General features: G+C 37.0%; 1 protein-coding gene across 2 annotated transcripts in view; it reads right to left on the bottom strand.

The window, feature by feature from the left end:
- Positions 1 to 27,500, bottom strand: part of SLC4A4 (solute carrier family 4 member 4) — a 468,271-nt gene that overhangs the window by 351,235 nt on the left and 89,536 nt on the right. For both annotated transcript variants that reach the window (XM_049789908.1, XM_049789909.1), the window contains exon 3: positions 16,594 to 16,773. In XM_049789908.1, the coding sequence (XP_049645865.1) occupies positions 16,594 to 16,773 (180 nt within the window). The remainder of the gene's footprint in view (positions 1 to 16,593; positions 16,774 to 27,500) is intronic.

Raw genomic sequence — 27,500 nt, 5'->3', positions numbered from 1 at the left:
TCATCCAAGCTTGTGAAGAATACGGATAATTTTCCTTCAGCACACTTTTACACAAACACATATGTTTCAAAAACTTCACTTAGAACTTGATGGATATATTGGAATATCATATATCTGCCCTCATTCCTTAACTAAAAAAAAAATCTCCTGTTCAAAATCTGCATTGAAATATTAGAGAATAATAAGATATCATTGGGAGTGTCAACGTCAATAATAAAAAATAATGCCAAAGAATTTAAAAGAGCAAGAGCTGGAGTAGTAGCACAGTGGTAGAGTGTTTGCATTGCTGCAGATGACCCAGGAAGGACCCAGTTTTAATCCCTGGCATCTCATATGGTTCCCCGAGCCTACTGGGAGCGATTTCTGAGCACAGAGCCAGGAGTAATCCCTGAGGGCCACCGGGTGTGGCCCCCCAAAAAAAAATTTTAAAGAGCAGTGTTGTGCTTAGCCTTTTCTTTTTCTTTTGTTTGAACTATTTGCTCCTTTTATGTTATAGTATTCAGCAGTTTCACAAGTAACAAAGTAGAATTATATCAAGTATTATGCTAGTGCTCAGAGAGATAGCTCAATGTACACTATCAAAAGGGAGGCTTCAAGTTTTAAGGGCACCAGAACCACACGTCAGGCCCCACCACAACACACCCTGGGGTGGGGAGGCTTTCATGGTCTTCAGTACTGCCTGGCCCTAGCACTGAACTTTCAGAGATGCACCAGTAGGGACCCAATAAGTCCTAAGCACCATTAGGAGAACCTTTCCGAAAAAGAATTGACCTCGTATGTAACAATTACATATGCATGTATTCTGGATACTGGTTAAAATGCAGAAGATTTTTAGTTATGTAAATTGCCATTTCCAAGCTTTTGTGACAAAAATCGCACTATTTTCTGCTGAAAACGAAACAACTTTAGGGTTTTTTTTATGGCATTGCCCTTTTATTTTAAAGTTGTTTTGTTTTCAGCAGAAAATAGTGTGATTTTTGTTATATATATATATATATATATATTGGGTTTTGTGGGTTGCTTTTTTTTTATTTTTGGGTCACACCCAGTAGCCCTCAGGGGTTACTCCTGACTCCATGCTCAGAAATCACTCCTGGCAGGTTTGGGGGACCATATGGGATGCTGGGATTCAAACCAATAAGCTTCTGCATGAAAGGCATGAAAGGCCTTACCTCAATGCTATCTCTCCAGCCCCTATATTTTTTAATAAAAATATTATTACAAGCATGCTCATAGTTGGGTTTCAGTCATAAACAAAATACCCTCCTTCACTAGTGCAACATTCCCACCACCAATGCCCCCCTCCTCCCCTGCCCCTACCTGTATCTAGACAGGCATTCTACCTCTCTCATTCTGTAACAATTGTCATGCTAGTTGTTAGCGTAGTTATTTCCATAACAGCGTTCACCACTCTTTATGGTGAGCTTCAAATTGTGAGCCAGTCCTTCCCGCCCTCCCAGCCCTTAACTTTATTGTCTCTGGGCCTTATTATAGTAATGTCTTTAATTTTCTTAAAACCCATAGATGAGTGAGACTATTCTGTGTCTATCTCTCTCCCTCTGATTTATTTCACTTAGCATAATAGATTCCATGTACATCCATGTATAAGAAAATTTCATAACTTCATTTTTCTGATGGCTGCATAATATTCCATTGTGTGTAAGTACCACAGTTTCTTTAGCCATTCATCTGTTGAAGGACATCTTGGTTGTTTCCAGATTCTGGCTATTGCAAATAGCACTGCAATGGATATAAATGTGATGAAGGGATTTTTGTATTGTATTTTTGTGTTCCTACAGTATATCCTAGGAGTGAAATAGCTGGTTCAAATTGGAGCTCAATTTCCAGTTTTTTGAGGAATCTCCATATTGTTTACCATAAAGGCTGTACCAGATGGCATTCCTACCATCTGTATTCCTTGCTCTCCATATCCCTGCCAGCACTGATTGTTCTTGGTCTTTGTGATGTGTGCCATTCTCTGTGGTGTGAGATGGTACCTCATTGTAGTTTTGATTTGAATCTCCCTAATGATTAGTGATGTGGAGCATTTTTTTTTTCATGTGTCTTTTAGCCATTTCTATTTCTTCTTTGAGAAAATTTCTGTTCATTTCTTCTCCTTATTTTTTGATTGGGTTATATTTTTTATTATTAAGTTCTGTCAGCACCTTGAATATTTTTTATATTAGTCCCTTGTCTGATGGGTCTTGGGTGAATAGTTTCTCCCATTCTGTGGTATCTTTTGTATCTTAGATACTATTTTCTTTGAGGTGTGGAAGCTTCTCAACATAGTGCTGGAAGTACTTGTCATAGAAATTAGCAAGAAAAAGATATCAAGGGCATCCAGATAGGTAAGGAAGAAGTCAAGCTCTCACTGTTTGCAAATGACATGATAATATATTTAAAAAACCCTAAAGAGTCTACCAAAAAGCTTCTAGAAACAATAAATTCATGTAGTAAAGTGGCAGGCTACAACATGCAAAAGTCAATGGCCTTCTATACACTAATAATGATAGAGAAGAAATGGACATTAAAAAAAACAATCCCATTCACATTGGTGCCACACAAACTCAGATATCTTGGGGTCAGCTTAACTAAATAGGTGAGGGACCTATACAAAAAAAATTACAAAAGCCTGCTTCAAGAAATAAGAGAGGACACAAGGAAATGGAGACACATACCCGGCTCATAGATTGGCAGGATTAATATCATTAAAATGGCAAAACTCCCCAAAGCATTGTACAGATTTAATGCGATCCCTCTAAAGATACCCATGACATTTTTCAAAGAAGTGGATCAAACACTTCTGAAATTCATTTGGAACAATAAATACCCACGAATATCTAAAGCAACACTTGGTAAAAATAATATGAAAGGCATTATTTTCCCCAATTTTAACTGTACTACAAAGCAATGGCTATCAAAAGAGCATAATATTGTAATAAATACAGATCCTCAGATTAGTGGAATAGACTTGAGTATTCAGAGACTGTTACCCAGACATACAACCAACTATTCTTTGATAAAGGGGCAAGAAATCCGAAATGGAGCAAGGAAAGCCTCTTCAACAAGTGGTGTTGGCACAACTGGTTAGCCTCTTGCAAAAAAGTGTACTCAGACCCCCCAGCTAACACCATTCATAAAGAGTAAATTCAAATGGATTAAAGACCTTGATATCAGATCTGAAACCAAAACAACACATAGGTAAAACATTATATGACATTGAGACTAAAGGCATCTTCAAGGAGAAAATAGCACTCTTCAAACAAATGGAAGCAGAGATAAATAGATGGGACTATATTAAACAACTTTAGCTTTGAATGAACATAATTAGCTATATGATATACATGTTTAATGAAAGTTTCCCTTCAGATGTCCCTTTTTTCTTTTCAATACCTAAGTCATTCCTTTCTAATTCTAAGTGAAGTGGAATCAATCAAAGGTGGCTGCTTAAAAGTTGCATGACTCTATGGTAAAAGTGTGGTAAGTGCCAAAGAATCATTTTAATATGCATCTTTGGAGCACCAATAAACGAGAATGAGAAGTGTCATTCACCTCTGAGTATTAAGTACATGATGCTCTTTTAAATAACAAAATTCTGGCCATAAATATAGTACAAGCATTAAGGTACTTGCTTTGCATCTCACAGACTCTGGTTTGAACCTCAGATATCACATATGGTCCCAAAACATCATCAGTGGTTATTCATGGGAACAGAGAACAGACCCTGAGCTCTGCAGGATCCCACAAATAAATATATTAATAATAAAAAAAATTAAGTACAAGTTCATTTAACTGACAAGAACAAAAAATAAATGATACAAGTGTGTTCTTATTTAAAAATTATTAAATCAGAGGCAAAAGTGATAGTATAGTGGTAGGGCTTTTGACTTGTATGTGGCCAGCTTGGGATAGGTCCAGGTTTGAGTTCCAAATCCCATATGCTCACCCCCCCTCCTGAGCCTGTCAGGAGTTATTGATGAGCACAGAGCCAGGAGTAACCCCTGAGCACTGCCGGGTGTAGCCTACAAAACAATATATTTCATAATTGTACAATAAAATAAAGTCATCTAAATTCATCTCAGCAATCTCCATTTACCTTGTATACAAAATATAAAAAAAACTCTAAAATATCTATATAAACACCTTACAACCTTAATGACACATAGAGTAATTAACAAATTTCAATATAAGTAATCATTTCTGCACTATTCTCACTTATCACAGATGACTACCAATCTTAAATAAATAGTTAAACAGAGAATCATGCTTATTTCAATTCAATGTTATATATATTCGTAAATGCCACCTTTGGGGCCAGAGCAATAGCATGATAGGTAGTTCATTTGCTGCATTACAGAACTAATTTGGGATTGATTTCCAATATCCCATATGGTCCCCAAAACCTGTCTGGAGTAATTTCTGAGTACAGAGCCAGAAGTAACCCCAGTACCACATGGGAGTGCCCCCAAAACAAAAAAATAATGGAAAAAAAGAAAAGAAATACTGCCTTAAAAAATATTTTACAGTCTTACATTGACCTGCATATTTTCACACATTTTACTATTTTCCCATGAGAAAAATTAGAGGGTAACACTTTTATTTCTGTTTTGAAAACATGGCCAATTTTATTTTACTTAAATGCAAATTAGTCATTGCAAAACAAAGTTATAGAGCTACACTTCACAAAAAATATTTTTTTCTGGCTGCCTCTTTTCATTTCAACATTATTCAACTTATCTTAATATACAACTCTGGTGATTTTTATTTTGATCACCTTTCACTAAGATTTAATTTAGGGCACAGAATATATTTTTGAAAACTAAGAAAATGGTCAATGCTACACTCATATATAACCTTTCTTTTTCTTATAACCATTCATATATAACCTTATCTTTTTTTTTTCAGTTTTTATCATCACAGATAAACCAGAGTATTTTAAACTGGTCGATAATATCTGAATACTCTATTTATGCAATCAAGATCTATGCATTCCAGAAGATAAGTCAAAATAAACAAGGAACATAGATTCTGCTCTGAAGTTCTAGAGAAGACTCATATCTGAATAAAAGAAGTAAGTCATTACTAAAAACATTGATATTCTATGAGCCATACTATATAGTATTGGTACCAGGGATTCAAAAACTGGACAAGTCAAGGAGAGGATAGGAATCAGCTGGTAAGAGCACATATCTGTCATGTAAAGCCCCATGATAATTCTGGTTGGTACAGGCTCCACCCTATCCAGGCCCAGCACCCTGGGTATAGACACATGGTGGCCCTCGAACACTATTATGAGACACCCCTATAATAAAAATTAAGATGTCTATGGAGCCAGGCGGTGGCACTAGAGGTAAGGTGCCTGCCTTGCCTGCGCTATCCTTGGACGGACTGCGGTTCGATCCCTGGCGTCCCATATGGTCCCCCAAGCCAGGAGCGACTTCTGAGCACATAGCCAGGAGTAGCCCCTGAGCGTCACCAGGTGTGGCCCAAAAACCAAAAAAAAAAAAAGATGTCTGGGAAAGTCAGTATGAATTGTTATTATGAACTGGTACAAATGAAAAAATTAAAGAAAGGTCTTACTGAAACAGACTAATGCTATTATCTTCATTAAACTACTTAAAATATTGAAAATAGTAAAGGAAATTCCAATACATTGTAAATTTAATTTTAAAAGTTTAATGATACCAAGTTAGGAAAATGCTTCACATAATGAAAAGTATTCTCTAAAGATTTTTTTAATTCTTTGGAGATTTTTAATGTTTAAATTTAAATGTTCAAAGAAACATTTCAGATGCATTAACTCCCTTCTATTTCAATAAAGAACCAAATAACATGACATCAGGTAACTCAAAGGAAATGACAAATACAAGAGATACTCTGAAAGAAAAACCCAAAAAGACTCAGTGAATGACTGACAATAGATTCAAACATCAGAAAAGAATCAAGAACAACTAAGATGTTTACTATATAGAAGCCAGAATAATGGGGACTCTATGCTCATCACACCTCTATAAAGTATGATGAAAAGTCAAGTCATACTCCCCATCCATGGGAAAGTTATTAAAAGAACCCAACATTCCTGTTTCCAGATTGTGGTCATGGAAGAATTCCAGAGAACTTATTTATAGAGTAGGGCCATAGTCCCCCATGGTGCCTCATCCCAACTACTCCTGCATCAACAAATCAAACTCATAAAGTCCTGAATTTAAATCTCTATTATTAAGGACTCTTATAGTCATTTGTAAATTATTTCATTGGATCTGAAAAGCTTCCTAAACACATAACCCTTTCAAGAAGATCCTTGCCTTGCAATAGAGAAAGGTGATGAATTAGTACAATGAACAATACTGTACTTCAGATTTCAAACTTCCTAAAGAAATAAATGTGAAAGCTCTCATTACAAGAAATACTAATTTAACTATATGTGGTGGTGGATATTAATTTATGATGTTCATTTTGTACTGTGTGCAAACATCTGGTCTTTTGTAATATATGTAAAACTAGTATAGTTTATAGTATACATATATATATGTATATATATATGTATATATGTATATGTATATATACATATACATATATACATATAGTTTTATAGTATACATGTCTATTATATATCTCAATCTTTTAAAAATAAACTTGGAACCCCAGTTTTTATTCCCTGCCATTTTTTCACTGCATTCCAATCATAGAATAACCCAGTCACTCATAAAACACTCTCAAGCTTCTTTTCTTGAACCCTGAACTATAGAAAGTATCTGGCCTAGTAAGACACTTCCATGTAAGTAGAACTGCTTGTGGTAGACTAACTTAAACACCTCACTTGATTATAGTAGACTACACTTTTTAAGTTTTTCACACTAATGATGACACCCACTACCATGCTCCATTTTTCCACCTATGTCACAATAGGTTAGCCCTGAGTTCCCTGGCATCTGAAGCATAGTAGAACCCTCTGAGGCTTTCTGAACATATGAGTTACTATAAAACATCAACTGTCCCATGTCAAACATAGACACACTATTTATAAGATATTATGGCATGATAAAATGACATGACTATAACAGAATAGTCAGAGAACAAGGACAAACTGCCTGCCCTAATGTTAGAAGTGCCACTTGGAGGACAGTTCTAGGTGACTTCCAGAAAACTGTGTTTCAAACTTGCAGGGTTCTGAAGAGGTAACTAACTAATGAAGCCATGACACACCATGATACAGTCCTCATTATTCCTTAGACAGAGAAAAATAAACATTAATTATTTGTGCCACATAAAATACCACACTGTTGAGCAAGTCAGTGCCACACTAACCTCAGAGATACAAAAGCATGTTTCCATTCTTTATGGCCCTCCCTTCAAGTTGCTGAATATCCCAATTTGCCATCTTTCATAACTAGATTAATCTCACTGAGAAATAGAACTAAAGAGCCAGAAAGATAATTTCCTGTGAAAGAACTATGGATGTTAACTTACTATGATGACGATCATTTTGTATTGTGTGCAAATATCTCATCTTACATTATGTATGTGAAATTAATATATGAGAATTATATATCAATTTCTTAAAAGAAACTCAGAACTCAATCTTTTTTAATTTCACTGCATTGAAATCACACATCACATTCATACATGTTCAAATCATTTACATATAGGGGCCTGAAACTGGGGTTCCAACTACTGACTACACTCAAGAACACAGTTGGTAAACAGAACCACTCACTAATGGCTGTATGCCACACAGAAGTGTAACAGGAAAAGCCTCACCTTTGCCCCTGGAAAATCTTGTTTCCTTAGTAAGGTTTTACCTTCCACCTGCATCCAAGGTGGCACCTATTGGCAGTAGATTATACTTGGATTAGTTCTCCACAGATGCTATTGGAAGCCACAAATAAAGCTGACAGCTAAAGCAAGGGAATATTATAATAGGAATCTCTTAGAAGATTTTTAAGAAATCTGTAGGAAAGGCCAGAAAAACTGAAAGAATATTAATTAATGTCCATCAAAAATTTATCTTTACAAAGTTTGAGTCTAAATCTTTTTATATTGCCAAGTAGAAAGAATAAGAAATCAAGCTCTTATACCCTCTAGAAGAACTCCACCCATTTTTTGCTTGTTTGATTTTTGCCCCATTTTATTATTTTCTTTTCTTCAAACAGAACCACATAACTTGAACCATCTTGTTCTGCCTCACAAATTTAAGGGGAAATAATGGAGGGTACCATGACCAAACAGTTGTATGATCACTAAGTAGTAATAAAAAAGGATCGAACTTAAACACCAAATCCAAAGCCAATGACAACAGAATCTACAGCAAGCTACAGCAAGCTAGACACAGAGGGGACTACTTATACTAGCAGATCGGGGGGGGGGGGGGGTGTAAGGGTGGGGGATATGGGATGAATGCTGGGAATGGAGGTGGAGGGAGGGCAATCTTAGTGGTAAGAATTCCCTGATTCAATGTCTATAAGTACCTAAAATATTACTGTGAAAGATATGTAATCCACTTTGGTCAAAATAAAAATTAAAAAATAAAAAGACAAAAAAAAGTAATCAAGATCTCAAAAAAAGGCCCATGGGAATAAAGAGATAGGATGGTGGTTGTTGTGTACACCTTGCCCTCAGTTGACCCAGATTTAATCCCCAGTAACCCATATGATTCCTACTCCCCAATGCAAGCCCTGCTAGAAGTAATTCCTAAGCACAGAGTCAGGAGTAAGAACTGAACATCACCAGGTGTGACCTAAAATCTAAACAAACAAAAATAGTTTAGATCATCAAATTATAGTTGGTAACAACCATTGATAACTACGATGCACACTAAGAGTTGGGTTCTCCATGCACAATTTAGAAGAACAGAAAACTAGAACACAGAGAAACTCTGGTATACACTGCTGGTATAATTTAAGGTTATAACCCATTCTAGTTTGAACACTTTTTTAACTAACCCCTTGAAAATTGCTGAACTTGCAAGTGCCCTATATGAAAAAGCAAAATTTAAGTTTCCAATTATAAATATAAAAAGCCTTTGTTCTCAGATCCAAAGATAAAGTAATTTCTCCATCTTATATAAGATGGAAAATGGAAAACACAAAAAAGACAGTATAGAATTGTGATTTTGTTTTGTGATTGTTTTATTTCTTAAAAGGGACAGGATCTATCTCATTTCACACACATTCCAAAGACTCCCCTCTCTCCTTGCTTACTGATTCATTTCAGGGATAGGTAAATGGCATGTAGGAAATTAAAGAAATATTATTTCACTAGATGAAAATTAAAGCAAAGTAAAACTATTGCTAAAAAAACATTTAAATATTAAGAAAAAAAGAATTGCACAAAGAAGAATGAGGTCAGAAAAGGGGTGGAGGGGCCAGAGAAATAGCATGTAGGTAAGGCGTTGCCTTTCATGCAGAAGGTCATTGGTTCGAATTCCGGCATCCCATATGGTCCCCTGAGCCTGCCAGGAGTGATTTCTGAGCGTGGAGCCAGGAGTAAACCCTGAGCACTGCCAGGTGTGACCCAAAAACCAAAAAAAAAAAAAAAAAAAAAGAAAAGAAAAGAAAAGAAAAGAAAAGAAAAATATAAAGGGGTGGAAATGGGATGTATACTGGGAAAATAAGATGCTCTTAGGAAAAGCTAAGCTACCTTTTTACCTGGATGCATCAAAGAAAAGTGGCAGGCCATTTCTCTTTTAGTTTCCTGAATATAACTGGCTTACCAACTGGTATTCACTGTGACAGACTCATAGAACATAAATCCATCAGTTCTGGTACACAAACAAAAAGGCAAACACAGAATACTAGCAGACTGAATGAGTGTGGATATGCACATACTTAGGGATAAATTCCACAAAACATATATAGGAGAGACAGTTAGCACCACCAAGCACTGATGCTATATGCCCCAAACTACCAAGAAATGTATTACAGATCAAACCAATAAGCTGAACAGGATGTTCTGTTTGTAGCTCTGTTTTTCTTATCATTTTATACATCTTCTGCAGTCTCTCCCAAGTTCACAAGTAGCCTGTAATTCTCCCATAAATATCCCAGGACGCAAACAAATCAGTTCAGGGGTTCAGAGGTCTCTATGGAAGTGGTGCTGTTTCCACAGTCTCTCTTACCCAGGACTACCTTCCCATCTACTTTCTGGGCAACCCTCAAAGGATGGCAGCTGTTAACTTAGAACAAAAAGAAAAAAGTGCACAGTGGAGGAGGCAAAAGGATTATTTTTAAGAAAGAGCACAATCTAACTTTTCTCTCCACCACCCACTCCACACCACCTCCTCATTCCCTTGTCTCTCCTACCGCTTGCTGCTTGCTCTTCCACTTCTTTTCTTTCCCAGCCTCTCTGCCTACTGCTCTGTGCCTACCATTCTCACTCAAATCTCCTACTCTGTCTCCGTTTGGGATACGTTCCCTGTGTCCACACAGACTATATTGACTGTATAAAGACACAAGAGTTATGTGAAGTTTAGAGGGGAAAAAAAAAAAAATTAACTAGTTTCCTCCTCAGAGTTCAACATGAAAGAATGCAAGCATGCATTCACTCTTTAGGAACACTGCCTTGACACCAGAGCCATGGAGAAAAAGTAAGGCAGCTCCGTTCTAAGCTAAATGAACCTGCTAATTATGTCATCTTCCTGATGTGTCTAAATACTGGAAGATATTTGGCTTCTTCTTATAAATGCCCTTTACTATTCAATTCGTGCCTCTTTAAAATATGCCATCTGAGGCTGAGTTGTCCGAGTTCTGAGTGGATGAATGATCATGTGAAAGTGTGCATAAAGAATCCATGTGCCCTGAGGGTTGATTTCTCCCATTGGCTGTAGAAGACAAAAAAAACAGCAAACTCAGGAATCATGCACTCAGAACAAAAAAACCAATTTGGCTATAGTTCAATACTAAGGCAATTCTCAAAATGTGATCAAAGTTAATACCAGATTTTACATGGATAGATAAGAATACAGAAAGAAAAATATAAAGATATATAAACACATATATATGAAAATATATATATGATTAATTCTAAGAAGTTAGAAGCATAATTCAATGGGCAGGCATTTGGCTTGCCATTGAAACTGGTTCAATCCCAATACTACATACAGACCCCTGAGCACTGCCAGAAGTGATCCTTAGCACAGAGCCAAGAGTAAGCCCTGAGCACTGCCAGGTCTGACTATAGAACAAAAGATTAAATATTAATATGCAAGTATTGAAAAATAAAACTTGATCTGTAGTGTAAGAACAGTTTCAATGAATAAAAGCAATGCTTATTTAGTATTCACTAGATTATTCTTAGATAAGTATTCATTAAATACATTATATTATAGGTACTTGCTAAGTGTGCCAGGATCCAAGCAAAACTAAATCCTAGGTCTCAGGGAATTTGTAACTAATATTAGCATAAAACAAAACCATAAGCTCAAAAACTAATGGGAAACGAGAAAAAAAAGTAACACTATAGATCCTGTATTAGATATAGAAGTAAGGAAAGGATCTCTCTGAAGTCACAATATTTAAAGACTGAAACATAAAGAGGTAAAGAAAAATGCTCACTGGGACAAAAATGAGATTTGTATGTGCATAAGCACTGAAGCAGAAAAGGTTTGGGCATAAAGGGAATGAAAATATCAATGTAACTAAAGAAAAGCCATCAAGAAGAAAATGGCACCACCTACGAAAGGTGAGATACTATGAGCTATGTCAAGATATTTCAAAAGTACAAAAAAGTAGAATAATTTGAAGTTGTCTAAGAATTAAGCCAAAATGTAGAAGCAAAAAAAAAATGTAAAGAAATAGGGGCACAGCAGGTAGAATCCTTACTTTGCATGTGATTGACCTGGGTTTGATCCATGGCATCCTATTTGGTCCCCAACACCCTTCCAAGAGTTATTTCTGAGCAGAGTTATAGGAGAAAGCCCTGAGCACTGCTGAATGTAGAAAAAAAATTAGAAACAAAACTGAAAAGGGACAGTTAGACATAATTTGGAAGTAAAACCAGAAGATCATTAATGTATTGCTTATGGGAGTGACAGTAAGGGCAGAATAAGAAAAAACCCACCTAGTTAATCTCATTTATATATGGGACTTTTCCAAAATTTGTGTCACCTGATGTACTATAAGGCCTACATAGTAATGTGGTCTATGGCACAAGATAAGACATAAGTAACTTAAATATACATATTCAAGAGTCCCAGACAATAATAGTGTATCAGGTAAAAATTTCAGTAGGTGTGACAACCCATGAGAACTTCATGAAAGCATGTGTAAAGTCCTGGGTTTATTCCCTAAAATAGTACTAAATGTCTTTCTATATCTGGGTATAATAGTTTTTTTTTAATGTAGAACTGTACCAGATAGACTAGTTATCAATATATTCTCCACAATAAGCAGTAAAATAATTTCTAAGAGAATCTCCATGTCAAATTGAATGACAAAATAAATATATAAAAGGCATATTAAATTATAATCTACAGATGGCCAAGAAAATTAACCCTAAAGTACAAATTTTATAAGTAAGCTCCTTTTAATTATGGAACAAGTCTCTATGTAGGATCCCAACAGAAACTGAAAATATGATACAGGTAGTATTTCCCAGAGATGAGACTACTGGGGACCAAAACCAAAGACTACTTTGCTTCTGTTATATTCTGCACTCCAGCTAGTCCTCGAAAGACACAGGAAGCAACAGTTCTTGCATAGTTATCACAAAATCCTCGCAATCTTTCCAATCAGTGAGTATTGTCTCTTTAGTATTACTAGCATTATTATTTCCATTGCCTTTCCTTAAAAACCAAGTAATTGGTCATCTCAAAATCTATCTAGAGGAGTACCTCTTTGCCTTTTTAGCATTAATAGTGATGACATACTCTGGTTCTTAAACTGTAGAATGAAAATAACTTGCAAAAAGAGAGATCATAACACAGAATAAGTATGTGAGCACCTACACACACATAAAATAATTTCAGGCTCAGACAGTGCCAAAGCAGACAGAAAAATCAAGGTAAACAGTAGTAATTTATTTGGGAAGGGGTGTTATCATTTTGTTCTCCCACACTACTAACTGCAACCTTTTTGTCTACATTGCAAGGATTTTGCCTGAAACATAATTGTCACTGTGTGAAAGATTCCTTTCTAATTCCTCCCCACACCCCATCATTCACAAAGTTCATCTCTAGTTTCCTACTCTCTGGTTTTCTCTAAGTTTTATCTTTATTCCAACAAGTTCAAATTTTAATTTAGTGGTCCAGCTCCAAATTGTCCATAAAATGTTTATTTGGGAGGGGGGTCACATCCAGCAATGCTCTGGGGTTACTCCTGGCTCTATGCTCAGAAATTGCTCCTGGATGGCTCAGGGGACCATATCAGACACCGGGACTCCAACTACTGTCCTTCTGCATGCAAGGCAAACATTCTACCTCCATGTTATCTCTCCGGCACCCAAAAAACATGTATTTTAACTTGATGCACCCACAAGAAAAGGAGAAGGGAGCAGAGGGGAGGGGAGGGGAGCGGAGGGGAGTGGAGTGGAGGGGAGAAGAGGATAGAGGAGAAAAGAGGAAAGGAGAGGAAAGGAGGGAGGGGAGGAGAGGGAAGGGGAGGAAAGGGGAGGAGAGAGGAGGGAAGAGGAGGGGAGAGGAGGAAAGAGGAGGGGAGGGGAGAGGAGGGGAGGGGAGGGGAGGGGAGGGGAGGGGAGAGGAGAGGAGAGGAGAGGAGAGGAGAGGAGAGGAGAGGAGAGGAGAGGAGAGGAGAGGAGAGGAGAGGAGAGGAGAGGAGAGGAGAGGAGAGGAGAGGAGAGGAGAGGAGAGGAGAGGAGAGGAGAGGAGAGGAGAGGAGAGGAAAAAAGAAAAATCCTTTTATGGGATCATAACATAACTCCTGTTAGGTGGTTACCAAAAATTGGCAGGTGTTTCTATTGCTTCATTCTTCCACAGATGCTCATTCTTACTTCAGTCACAGAGCTGCCCATATAACCAAATATCTCCATAGGAAAAGAAACAAAAGCAATATATACATACACCTAAATACTCAATTCATGCTGTCACTTAAATCAGAGGGAAGAATTCTTTGATCTTCTGCTATACTTTTTTTGTTTTGTTTTGGTTTTGGTTTTTGGGTCACACCCAGCAATGCTCAAGTGCTCAGAAATCGCTCCTGGCAGGTTCAGGGGACCATATGGGATGCCGGGATTCGAATCATCAAATCTTCTGCATGCAAGGCAAACACCTTACCTCCACGCTATCTCTCCAGCCCTATACTCTACTTTTAATAAAACGTGTAGCCAATATATGTTATCTCCCATGTTCAGCAGTTCAAGAACTAGATTCATCTACATTCTTCTCTAACAGCATATTTTTCCATTTTATTCCATTTTAAATCAACCTGGTATATAAGCAGGTTATGTCAGTTATAATTCCATAGATAACATCTAGATATATAAAATTCTCACTTCAAACTACTCTCTCAACAGAACATTTCTGTTTTGTTCTGTCTTTTTTTAATATAATTTTTATTTTAATCTTAGTGACTTACATATTTTCACAGTAGTATCTTAGGTACATATTGTCTTTTTCTTTTTTCTTTTTTTTTTGGGGGGGGTGTTTTGGGCTACACCCAGCGGTGCTCAGGAGTTACTCCTGGCTGTCTGCTCAGAAATAGCTCCTGGCAGGCACGGGGGACCATATGGGACACCAGGATTCGAACCAACCACCTTTAGTCCTGGAGCGGCTGCTTGCAAGGCAAACACCGCTGTGCTATCCATCCGGGCCCATATTGTCTTTTTTGACTACACCATGGCTTATTCATTTCTCTGAGCTCTAGGGTCACTCCTGGTGGATTCAGGATCCATATGGGGAGGTATAATCAAACCTGGATTGGCTGCATGCAGGGCAAATAACATACATGCTATATACTATTGCTGTGTCCCCAATAGAATCTATATATTTTTCTTTTCTTTTCTTTTAATTTATTGAATCACTGAAATACAGTTTCAAAGCTGTTCATGACTGGGTTTCAGTCATGCACTGTTCAAGTAACTATCCCTTCACCAGTGCCTACTTCTCTCCAACAATGTCCACAATTCCCTCCTGCTTTTATCAAAGACATTTTTCTCTTTTCTTTTTAATCTTTTAAGCACTGTGGTTTGCAATGTGTTCCTAGAAAGGTAACTGCCTAACTGACTTGTAGCACCCAGTTCTTGTCCATTGATCACTTCCTACTGTCATTATCATAGTGGCCCCTTCTTTGACCTAGTCACCCTTCTTCCATAGTGGCAAGCTTTCTTCTAAGGACCAATCCTCCTTGGCTTCATTTCAATTGTCTTTTAGTATATTCTCCTACCATGTTTATTTATGTCCCAGAAATGAGTAAATATTCTGTTTGTTCCCTTCTCTCTGACTCATTTCAGTCAGTATGATACTTTCCAAGTCCCTACATGTATCAGCAAATTTTATGCCTTCATTTTTCTCTAAAGGCTGCATAGCATTCCATTATGCAGAAGTGCTATAGCTTCTTTATTCATTCATGCCATTAGACACTTGGGTTGTCTCCAGATTTTAGCTATTGTGAATAGTGCTGCAATAAACTTTTCAGCATTATGTTTTGAGGCCCATCAGGTATTTTCCAGGAGTGTAATTGCTGTGTCATCTGGAAGCACAATTCCTAGATTTTTGAGAAATGTCCAGATTGTTTTCCAAAATGGCTGGACCAGTCAACATTCCCACCAGCATTGAATAAGTACCTTTTTCCAGGCATCCATGCCAACACTGTTTTGTTTTTGTTTTGATTTTATGGATTTTGATTTTGGGCCACACCTGGTGGTGCTCAGGTTACTCCTGATTCTGCACTTAGAAATTACTCCTGTCAGATCTGGGGGGCCATTTTGGATCCCAGAAATGAAACCTGGGTCAGTCATATGAAAATCAAAATCCCTACCTGCTGTGCCATTACCCTTGCTCAACACTGGTTGTTCTTGTACTTTGTTTGTGTATAACTTTTTCTTGGGTATTAAGTAGTATCTCATTTTTTGTTTACATTTCCCTGATATGTATGTATAAATGATATTGATCATCTTTTCATATATTTTGACCATTTGTATTTCTATGTAGAAACAAGTGTTGCGTTGTTGTTTTGTTTTGTTAGATTTGGAGCCAAACTCAACTTTATGAGGAATTCTAGCTCTGTGCTTAGGGATCACTCCTAGCAAACCTAAGGGTGTGTTAGGGATCAAACTCAGACTAAATGTGCATAAGGCAACCACCTTACCCACTGTACTTTCAGATAAGACCCCAAAATCAACATTTTTAAAGAATCATTTCATTATTACTGATTGCATGACAATACTATATTTAGCCATTTATTTCCCTAGTCAAAATATAGACTATGGGACTAAACTTTATCAAGTATTTTATGATCAACTCAGAATCTTAACAGATCACCTCCTAAACAAATCTGTGGATCATAAAAAATCTTTTGATAGATATACCCCATTGAAGAAGACCATTCCAGTATCATTATCTTTCTTTGCCATTAGCCATAAGGTACGTTTAAAAATCCCCAAAGATAATGAGGCAGAGAAAGGCACTCAGGAAGTACTCACTGAGAGGTTTTAAGATGCTACTGCTGGATTCATCTGCATTTTCCACATCTGACTTATCAGAGTAGTTCTCAGAAACTCTCTCCTTTTCTTTCTTTTCTTTGTGTCCTGTCTTCCTCTTGTGTCGTCTCCTTCTCCTGTAGCTCTTCGGCACATGGACTCCAATGTAGATAGTATGGTGACCTAAAAGAACATACATAAATAGTCACTTCAAATCACATTCTTTACTACATATAAATTTGCACAAGACTCACATGTCAGGTGAAAATGCCTATAAATTCAATACGAACATTCCAAGGGTTGGAACCCTTGTTCAATCCCCAGTATCTATATGGTCCTCCCTTTACCACCAGGAGTAATTTCTGAGTGTAGAGCCAGGAGTAACCTCTGAGTAGTGCTGGATTTAACCCCCTCAGAAAAGATCAATATTGCCATTCTATATTTTCCAAATAAACTTAAAACTAAAAAGGTAGTGCTGGAGAGATAGCACGGTGGCGTTTGCCTTGCAAGCACCCAACCCAGGACCTAAGGTGGTTGGTTCAAATCCTGGTGTCCCATATGGTCCCCCATGTCTGCCAGGAGCTATTTCTGAGCAGATAGCCAGGAGTAACCCCTGAGCATAGCCAGGTGTGACGCCACCCCCCCCCAAAAAAAAAAAAAAACTAAAGGGGCCCAGAGAGATGGCACAGTGGCATTTGCCTTGCAAGCAGCCGATCCAGGACCAAAGGTGGTTGGTTCGAATCCCGGTGTCCCATATGGTCCCCCATGCCTGCCAGGAGCTATTTCTGAGCAGACAGCCAGGAGTAACCCCTGAGCCCCGCCGGGTGTGGCCCAAAAACCAAAAAAAAAAAAAAAACCAAAAAAAAAAAACTAAAATTCTGAGTTAGTCTATAACGCATCCAATCACACTTCAGCCATAGTTGGGAGGCACTAGGATTCTGTGAGCGTATATTCTTGTTCTCTCCAAATAGGCTACTTTTGAATAGAAAAAAAAAATGAATATTAAGCTAGAAATCAAAATTCCTTGGTTCTAGCTATTCTTTTGCCATCAATTAGCTCTCTGATCTTGAACAGTCCTTGACCTATCTGAGCATCAAACTCAACATTTACACAATGAGAGGCTTGATTTGGATAATCACTAAGGGCTCCTCCACTTACAACTTGCCATATATCTAAGAATATTCTGGTACCTAAATAAATACTGATGAATAGGTTACTGGAAATAAAGCTCACGGAACAGCAAAAGATAAAGATTTAACTCAAAGTTCAAAAAGTCATTCTGCAGAGAAGATTTTACATTAAAACTTTTTTTACCCAATCAGCAGAATAGAGATATAGAACTGGGACAAACTGAGAAAAAATAAGACATATTTGGAGAGAAAATTTTAGAAATACTCAAATGTTCACACTAGGAAACAGCTAAAATGAATGTCAGCTACAGTGCCATTCTCGTTTTTTCTTTTTCGTTTCCAAAAGTTTCTAAAAACTGGTTGTTGCGATGATAAAAATAAACCCAGCCCCGCAAAAATTGCCTTGAAGAGAAGGGCATGAGGAAAAATGATTGTGAAATGCTTTTAGTTCTTAGATGGAAGGAGCTGCAAAACTGACAAGTGGTATTATTTTTGCAAAATCTGATAAGACTAGGAAAAGGGAGCTCAAAGTTCCACATCATTTTTTTTTCTTAATTAGGAAACTTTTACTTTCACTTTATGCATAGCATAACTTTGAAAAGCAAGAACAATCATTTCAAAAGTAATGCGAAAAGGGGGGTGGGGAAAGTAATGTGAAACGAATTCTTTTTTTTTTGTTTTGTTTTGGTTTGTTTTTGTTTTCTGGGCCACACCCATTTGATGCTCAGGGGTTACTCCTGGCTAAGGGCTCAGAAATTGCCCCTGGCTTGGGGGGGGAGACCATATAGGACGCTGGGGGATCGAACCGCAGTCCTTCCTTGGCTAGCGCTTGCAAGGCAGACACCTTACCTCTAGCGCCACCTTGCCGGCCCCGTGAAAAGAATTCTAAGTACAAGTCAGATGTGGTTGTCTCATTAATGAGCTTTCTTCCGTACTCTGAAATTATTCCTCTATGATCACATTATATTATCATAATTTCCAACTCCTATCTACACACAATACATATGCAGGCGGTGCATATATAAACTAGTATGAATTATCTTCATATTAAATCTCCTGCTATACGTAAAAGTACCATAATTCAACAGAGTATTCCTTAAAATTGGAAGGATTAAAATAATGCTGTGCTCCTTTAAGAAAGAGTTTCCACTTCAAGAACTGAGGACCTTCTGCTACTAGGAACGATGCTAAAGTTATCTAGGTTATAACATGAACTTTCTCCCACTAACACACACTAGAACAAACACAAACACATACATCAACTCAACTACTCTAAAGTACATTTTTGCAGAATGTGTGCCAATGAGAAATTTATCATGTCTAACCATTTGCAAGCAAATTATTCTCATGGGAAAACTATATTATACAAGGAAATAGGAAATGTCTCAGAAACAATGTCAACTAAGTAACAGTGTCAATTGTTTCCTCCAGTTACTGAGAGAGTCCTGTAATTTTATCTCAACTCACACATAAATGAAAGCAAAAATCAAAGCATTTCTTTAGCGACATCTAACACTGGAAGCTTAATGGTTGTACAAGTATCACAATGATTTAATTTTAGAGCATTCCCATCAAACTAAAACAGACCCTCATCCTCATTTGTAACTATTCTCTGTTCCCACTCCCAGTCCATGCAGCCCTTCAGGTATTTTTTTATACTCTCATGATACCCATGTGGCTATAAACATTTTATGGGTGGCCTTCAGCAACAGAATGTTCCTTGAGTGAGGAAGGGGTTACTTTTAAAGAGGTGCCAGAGCTATGCAATTAAAAATTCAAAGTCCGCTTCCTTTTATCTCACACCTTACTGGTTATTAAATTCTCCTTAAGTTTAGAGACAGGCAAGGGACCATGGTCCCCACAGTTAAATAAAATTTTACTTGCTCAAAAACTGTGCACCCATGGGGGCCGGAGAGATAGTATGGAGGTAAGGCATTTGCCTTGCATGCAAAAGGTCAGTGGTTTGAATCCCAGAATTCCATATGGTCCCCTGAGCCTGCCAGGAGTGATTTCTGAGCATAGAGCCAGGAGTAACCCCTGAGCGCTGCCAGGTGTGACCCAAAAACAAACAAACAAAAAAAAAATCTGTGCACCTGTTCCCTAAGTTACTTTTCTCCCTCTCTCCTCTTCAGTTTCTTTAGAGTGAGTAAGAGGGACCAAAGATTCCTCAAAGTGAGGATCAAAAAATTCATAATTCATAATTTTGTGCAAAAAACTGTGCACCTCTTCCCTCAGTTACTTTTCTCCCTCTCTCCTCTTCAGTTTCTTTAGAGTGAGTAAGAGGGACCAAAGATTCCTCAAAGTGATGATCAAATAATTCATAATTCATAATTTTCTGCAAAATAACAAAAGTGCCAAATGTATATTGAGCTAAAAGTAAGATTTTTGCTAACCCACAGAATGTACATATATATCTAGGATCAGTAAAAATAGCATTACTAATAAAAATACTCTTGTTGATAAGAACATCAAGAATGATTCAGGATTTACTTTTATTGAAATATCTTTACCAGGCTCAGAAATATCTCACAAAAACTGATGACTATTTTTAAAACTACAACTCACAAAATGACTGCATATAGGCTCTCAAGAAAACCACAGAGGCAAAGTGTTACATTATTATAGATAATAAATTTGACAAACAAGAATTTTTTTGATTCATCAGGAATGGAGAAAATAAAAAACAGACAGATACCTGCCTAATTCTAGATAATCTCAGACTCAATAAAAAAGAAAAAAATGTCTATGGTAGAAATTTCAGTAAAAACTATTCACAGGGACAATGTAAAAGGACCAAAATTTGAAAACTAAAGAAAATGGTGATTTTTTTATATATAACAGTTAAGTTCCTGCTATCAAATTTTTATAAAGTAGACATCTACTAGAATCTAAATCTGAGAGTGTTTGTACAGATGAGAGCCATGAGGCATCTGGTACTTGATCTGGCAGTGGCCTCAATCTCATGTGTCCAAATAAATACCCTGCGTGCCTTTCTCTAACAGATGGTGCAAGTTCCCAACCAACTCTAAGTGTTTTGGGAATATCTTACTATCCATCCCACTGCCAGAACTACCAGGAAGAAAACATGGTTTTCCAAGTTATCTTTTCCTGGCTATCTTTCTTAGAACGTCAGAAATTATCACTGAGTAATCCTTGTTTCTTTCCATCCTTACCTACTCCACCTCAGCTAAAGCAGTACTGCGAAGCTATCATATTTAACTCCCAATTCCTAAGATATTTCTAAACTAACATCATTCATAATAGCTGTCTTGTAGTTTTTTTAAGGCAACAGAAAACTCTTACATGTTATTCAAGTTCAAGCTTCACAGAAAGCTTTTCACTACCACGGATGATTTAAGAGTTGTAGAAATAAACTTAACAAACCAGAAAAGGGTTAATCACTGGACCAAAAATTCTACAGAGAATTGAACGGTTACATCAAGAACAATTCACATAACTGCTTAAATAAAATACTACTATTATCCCACTATAAAAAGAAATCAAGGTTCAAGGATATTGTCACCAGCTAAGTCATATCTCTAAGATCTCAATATCAAAGATAATGATTACTGGGGCTGGAGCAATAGCACAATAGCTAGGGCATTTGTTTTGCATGAAACTGACCTAGATTCAATCCCTGGCATCCTATATGGTCCCCTGAGCCCACCAGGAGTAATTTTTGAGTGCAAACACCAGGAATAACTTCTGAGTGCTACCAAGTCTGGCCCAAAAGCAAAAATTAAAAAGAAGAAGAAAAAAAAAGGGAAAAAAAAGCAGGAGGAATCTGTCTAGAGGTTACAGATATCAATTTAAAAGAATAAAGGGGGAAAGAAGAACAAGAAGAAAAAGAAGAGGGAGAAGAAAGAAGAGAAGAAGAAGAAGAAGAAGAAGAAGAAGAAGGAGGAGGAGGAGGAGGAGGAGGAGGAGGAGGAGGAGGAGGAGGAGGAGGAGGAGGAGGAGGAGGAGGAGGAGGAGGAGGAGGAGGCTAGCTTTATCACGTTTGGGAGGTGGTTAAGATTATGAAATGACGTAACATATATTATTTAGACTATCAAGATATTTTTCTTCATATTGACTTGTAGAAATAAATGAGACAAATTCCAAGCCAATTGATTGGGTATAGACTGAATGCCATACCATCTTTTTTTATATACTAATCTTTATATACTCTTCTCTCAGTCTTCAATGTTTATACTAAAAATTTCTTGGTGAAAAGTAATGTTTAATTTTTTAAAACCTGAAAAGTAAGTACAGGGTTCAGAGTATGAGGAACACTGGAGGGGGAATAAAAGGAAATTAATGTGTCTGGGAAAATATCTTACCTGTTCTCTGGAGATCTTTTCAGATAGATATGAATTTATACCCAGAAATGTACCTTCCCTTACAGCCACCCCCAGCCATCCTCATCCTCTACCCTCAAACACCTACATACATCTCTAATTAAACCCAGAGGGATGTTCCTAATTTGATTTTTATTCACACTGTTGCTCTTTCTGTAACCAACTGAATTTTTGTTCTTTGCAGTTCAAAATGCTCTAAACAGTTACCACCTTACGTAATTCTTAAAAAATCATCAGCAATAGCTCTAAAATACAAGCTAAATACTATATTCCTTAGATTAATCTCATCTCATGCCAGCATACCTAAACTTTATAGTTATTGCCAAGGACACAAGGGGAAAAAGTAAATTAAGATATTTTCTGATAATGAAGGAGTAGAGGTGATGATTCTGGGTGAGTGAGAGAATGAAAATAATCTACTTCTTAAACCAAAAAAAAGGAGCCCAATACTGAGTACAGACACCAGAGGCTGTCTTAGTACTTTAAGAAGAAATAGACCGGAACTCATAATCCCAATCAGTTTAATCAACAAAATACAAATAACTTGTTAACTTATACATAAATTCTGAAGTGTTCATACACAGCTTTACAAAAATATAATCAAAATCCCATTGCTAATGTACTTGGGCACAAATACAAATTAATAAAAAGAAACCCACACCTTTTGAAAGGCATGGTATAACTTCTCAAATAATGGAAGGTAAGTAAGCCAATCCTTGATGAAATGTTTACATGAGGATTCACACTTCTTAATATATCAAATAATCATAGCTAGGTATTTCTGTTTTGTATTGTTTGTTTGTTTGTTTGTTTGTTTGGTTGGTTGGTTGATTGGTTTTTGGGGGCCATATCCGGTGATGATCAGGGGTTACTCCTGGCTATATGCTCAGAAATCACCTCTGGCTTGGGGGCCATATGGGACACCAGGGGATGGAACCGCAATACATCCTAGGTTAGCACGCACAAAGCAAGACGCCTTACACTCTGCACCACCGGTCTGGCCCCATGTTTTTATATTGTTGATAGGGGCAATTTTGCATTAAAAAATGCAGGGTTATTAATATATATTAATATTATAAATTCATATTATAAAAGCAATCTATTTATAGAGCACTTAAATGCTGATGAATAACCTATTTTAATATTAATACTACCAGTTATACTGAGGATTAGGCAAGCAAGCAAATAAACAGTAAAGGTGATTAAAACAACAGGGAAATACTTGTCTTTCCACTGAACTGCTGGAGAATTTTGTTCACTGAAAGTCTTTCAGGTATCTCTAAAGTAACCTGAGGTTCCCCAAGCAAAACTGATTAGAGATCTCAGCTTCAATCTGGCATTTACTTAGCACAGTACTTTTTATATGTAATATTTGATGATGATGATGATGATGATGATGATAATCTCTAGTCAAGAACAAACAGCATAGGGAAAAGTTTTCTGAGGGAATCAAGCTAATGGCTATTAAACCCCTTTCTTTTTACTCAGAAAACCTCTACATCTGCCACAAATGTACTCAATTTCAGCAAAACAGTTCTTAAAAAAAATTAGGTAAAAATGAAGACCCTAGGACCTCACACGAAAAAGTTTCATTGTGGGCTGAAGAGATAGCATGGAGATAGCGCATTTGCCTTGCATGCAGAAGGACGGTGGTTCGAATCCCAGCAACCCATATGGTCCCTCGAGCCTGCAAGGAGCTATTTCTGAGCGTAGAGCCAAGAGTAACCCCTGAGCGCTGCCAGGTGTAACCCAAAACCAAAAAGGAACAAAAAAAAGTTTCATTGTATTTTCTGTTATTGATGACTAATGACAGAAGCAAATTTTGAAAAACACTGAAAAGTCTGAACTGGTGAATATTTTAAAATAATACAACTTTATTATGTTCAGTGATCATCAATGATTCAAAAATATTTATATAAAGATACTATGGGAGCCTACCTTAATAAATAAGCAATTCTAAAAATCAAGTAATCATTTATAAACTGTAATTCTGAAAGTGCTTCAGAATATCTAAGAAGTTGATTCTGCAAATACTTTTAATTTTGCTTTAGAAAAATTATATATAAATATATTAATATAGACACATACAAATTTCAATAATCTATATATGGTGATAGAAAAATAGATACCATTTTTATGGACAATGCAAATCAAGTCATGTAGATAAAGTATCTCCCATGACATCCACTGCATAATAGTATCCCACCAATATTAATACTATTTCTCACTGCCTTTTCCAAACAGGAAAAAAAAATATCAAAGCACCCTTTCATTCCCAATCACCAGGGTCCCTAACCTATTAACTGCCTATTAACTGTTAACCTATTAACTGCCTCTTTTTCTCTAGCAAAATCCAAAAGTAGCATCTTAAAATCACTCAGTGAGTATTTTTTTTTAGTGTCTCTCTGCCTCTTTGGGGGACTTTATAAAATATCTTATGGCTAATAAAGAAAAGCAATGATACTGGAATACTCTCCTCCAAAAGACTATATCTATGAACTTTGCTTGATTCACATATTCGTCCAAAGGTTATGTGTTAAGAAGGTCAAAAGTGAGGGAGGCATTGGATGCATGATGACTAGGAACAGGGGTGGAGGGAGGACAACACTGGTAGTGGGAATGGCCCTAATTCACTGTCACCTTGTACCTTAAATATAACTGTGAAAGACTTGTAATTCACATTGGCCACAGTAAAAAAAAAAATTAAATTAAATTAAATTAACTAGCAAAAAAATAAAAGATTCTGAATTAATGAGAAAATGCTTGAAAAAGTTTAGTCACACAGTTTACATTTTGACTAAAAAAACAAAACTGTTTTATAATTGTATATGTCAATAAGTCAAAGTAATCACTAGTATTGAAAATATTCTTTTAAAAAAATGCTCATTTCCGGAGCTGATGAAATGGTATGAGACATTATAGACAATTACAGAGACTTCAATACCTTCTGTAACATCTATCTTCCCTAGCCCTACCCCCAAATGAATGCCTGCTGATCTCTTCTTGCTTGTGTAGAATCTTGGCTGAAGCTTTCATGCAGTGAATGACAGAAAGAAATGGGTCCTTTTATTTGACTTAAAAGCAGGTAGAGTGCGAGGCAGAGAAGTGGTCATTGCAGAGAGGAACCACTCACAAAAAGTGACCCATCTACTCTTCCTGACACTGCAGAACTCTAGAAAAGTAACTTTTAATGTGCAGTACATTGTTAGACATAATCCACCAGTGATTTAATGACAAAACTTAATGTTTCCATTATTACTATCATTGCTAGCTTTTGTGTCATTGAATAGAGAAGAGAGATGAAAAGATCAAAGTCTGATCACTAATGATCAGTGATTACTGGATTTGCCATTACCGCCAAAGATAGCTTCAAGGGACACATACATATATTTTTTTTCACTCACCCTACTTAATTGCAATTTCCCTTTAGTTCTGATTGAACCAGAGGAAGAACTCTAGAAACGGATAGCACATCTTACGGTGAATGTACTCATGGATAGTCAAGTGTCAAATATTTAATATTAGTTAAATAATTTCATCATTTCCCATATCTTCATATAGATAAATGAGATGTAAATAATTCTATCTGATGAAAGCAATGCCCAAGAACAATGGAAAATGGTAAAGAGATTTAAATTAAACTAGTAAATCCCCGAAATTTCATTCCGAAGGCTTTCTCCATGCATTCAGATAAAGGTATATGACATTCACTGACACAACTGTACATACCCATACTTTCATTAGAGTTGTAATTACCTTAAACATCATCTGGTTAATTTTTATTACTTAATTTACAAGTGAACAAACATACAAAATAAAGCTTCCTAAGATAAAGATGGTGACTTTTGGTATCCCTAGATTAAGTCTTTCTTCTCATTCCCACCACATAGTATCTGGAAATATTTTATACAAAACGAATAAAAGAATTGACTTTTCATGTGACTCGGGAACTCTATGAAATGCTTCTCTTTTGGAATCACAGAATGACAAACTGAAAATTAAAAACCCTATTTTCATAAACTGCTCCCGAATATGAAGGTTTTCTGGCTGTGCCTGTGACTTTGTCTCCCACTGACATCTAGGGTCATGCCAATGAGACCAGTTCATTTTTTGTTTTCTCTCTTGCCTTTCCAACACTGTTGATTCCTCTTTTACTTCTAGTCACTTACTGTTCTTTCAGCAGTTTCTCCTACCATTCATCCTTACCCCTGTGCAACTCCAAAGGGATCTTCAAACAACTCTGAAGCTTCAAACATCTTTTTTTAAATAGAACACAGCCCTGAAATCGTCAGGTAACTGGGTACTTGTCCTCATTATTCCAATTATTAGTGTTACCTCAGGCAACTAACTCACTTTTACCACTCTGATAACAATATACACATCTGTAATGTGAGAACATAGTGCCAAAATTTTTCTATGGTCCTTCTAGCTCTAAAACAGTGTAAACTGCTTTAATTGGTTAAACACAGAAAGCTAAACTTCTTATACATGTTTTCAAAGTCTCCTCCCAATTTCTTACGATAACATTTTCTTTGGAACTGTCCAATCTAGTCTAATTTGACTCTGATCTAACCATGCCACCCAAATTGCTAACAAAAGCATCAGCCTTTCTAGCAAATTCAGTGGCCATTTAACCCTCATCAAGGGGCTGGGAAGGTGGCACTGGAGGTAAGGTGTCTGCCTTGCAAGCACGCTAGCATAGGACGGACCTCGGTTCGATCCCCCGGCGTCCCATATGGTCCCCCCAAGCCAGAGGCAATTTCTGAGTGCATAGCCAGGAGTAACCCCTGAGCATCAAACAGGTGTGGCCCAAAAACCAAAAAAAAAAAAAAAAAAAAAAAAAAAACCTCATCAAGTCACTTTTAGGATTGTCAAACATTCAGGCTTAACAAAAAGTGTTCTTTCTCAGAGACCCCTCTTCCCTTTTACTATAACTTTTATGATTGCTCCTTCTTAGTTTCCAAGCATTGATAATCCCAAAGCACAGACCAACCTCTGAGGAGTGTACCCATTTATCAGGGTTTTTTTTAAGTAGTATTTGTTCAGAATTCCCAGAATTGCCCAGAATTCCTGTGCCTTTAATTTAGTTCCAGCTTTTATAACCAAGTGCCTGCTTTATGCACATTACATTGGAATGTTTCTCAAGAGCCTTAATATAAGGTTGGAGAGATAGCACAGAGGTAGGACTTTTGCCTTGCATGCAGACAGATGGTGGTTCAAATCCTGCATCCCATCTGATCCCCTGAACCTGCCAGGGCGATTTCTGAGCACAAAGCCAGAAGTAACCCTGAGTGCTGCTGGGTGTGACCAAAACAAAACAAAACAAAACAAACAAAAATTAGACTATCTTGGGGCTGGAGAGAATAGCACAGCGGTAAGGCATTTGCCTTGCAAGAAACCTATCCAGGAGAGATGGAAGAAACCTATCCAGGAGAGATGG

This window comes from Suncus etruscus, chromosome 16 (genome assembly GCF_024139225.1).
Source record: "Suncus etruscus isolate mSunEtr1 chromosome 16, mSunEtr1.pri.cur, whole genome shotgun sequence".
Classification (NCBI taxonomy): domain Eukaryota; kingdom Metazoa; phylum Chordata; class Mammalia; order Eulipotyphla; family Soricidae; genus Suncus; species Suncus etruscus.
Note: the sequence above shows the minus strand (reverse complement) of the source record. Positions and strands in the feature narration are given on the sequence as shown.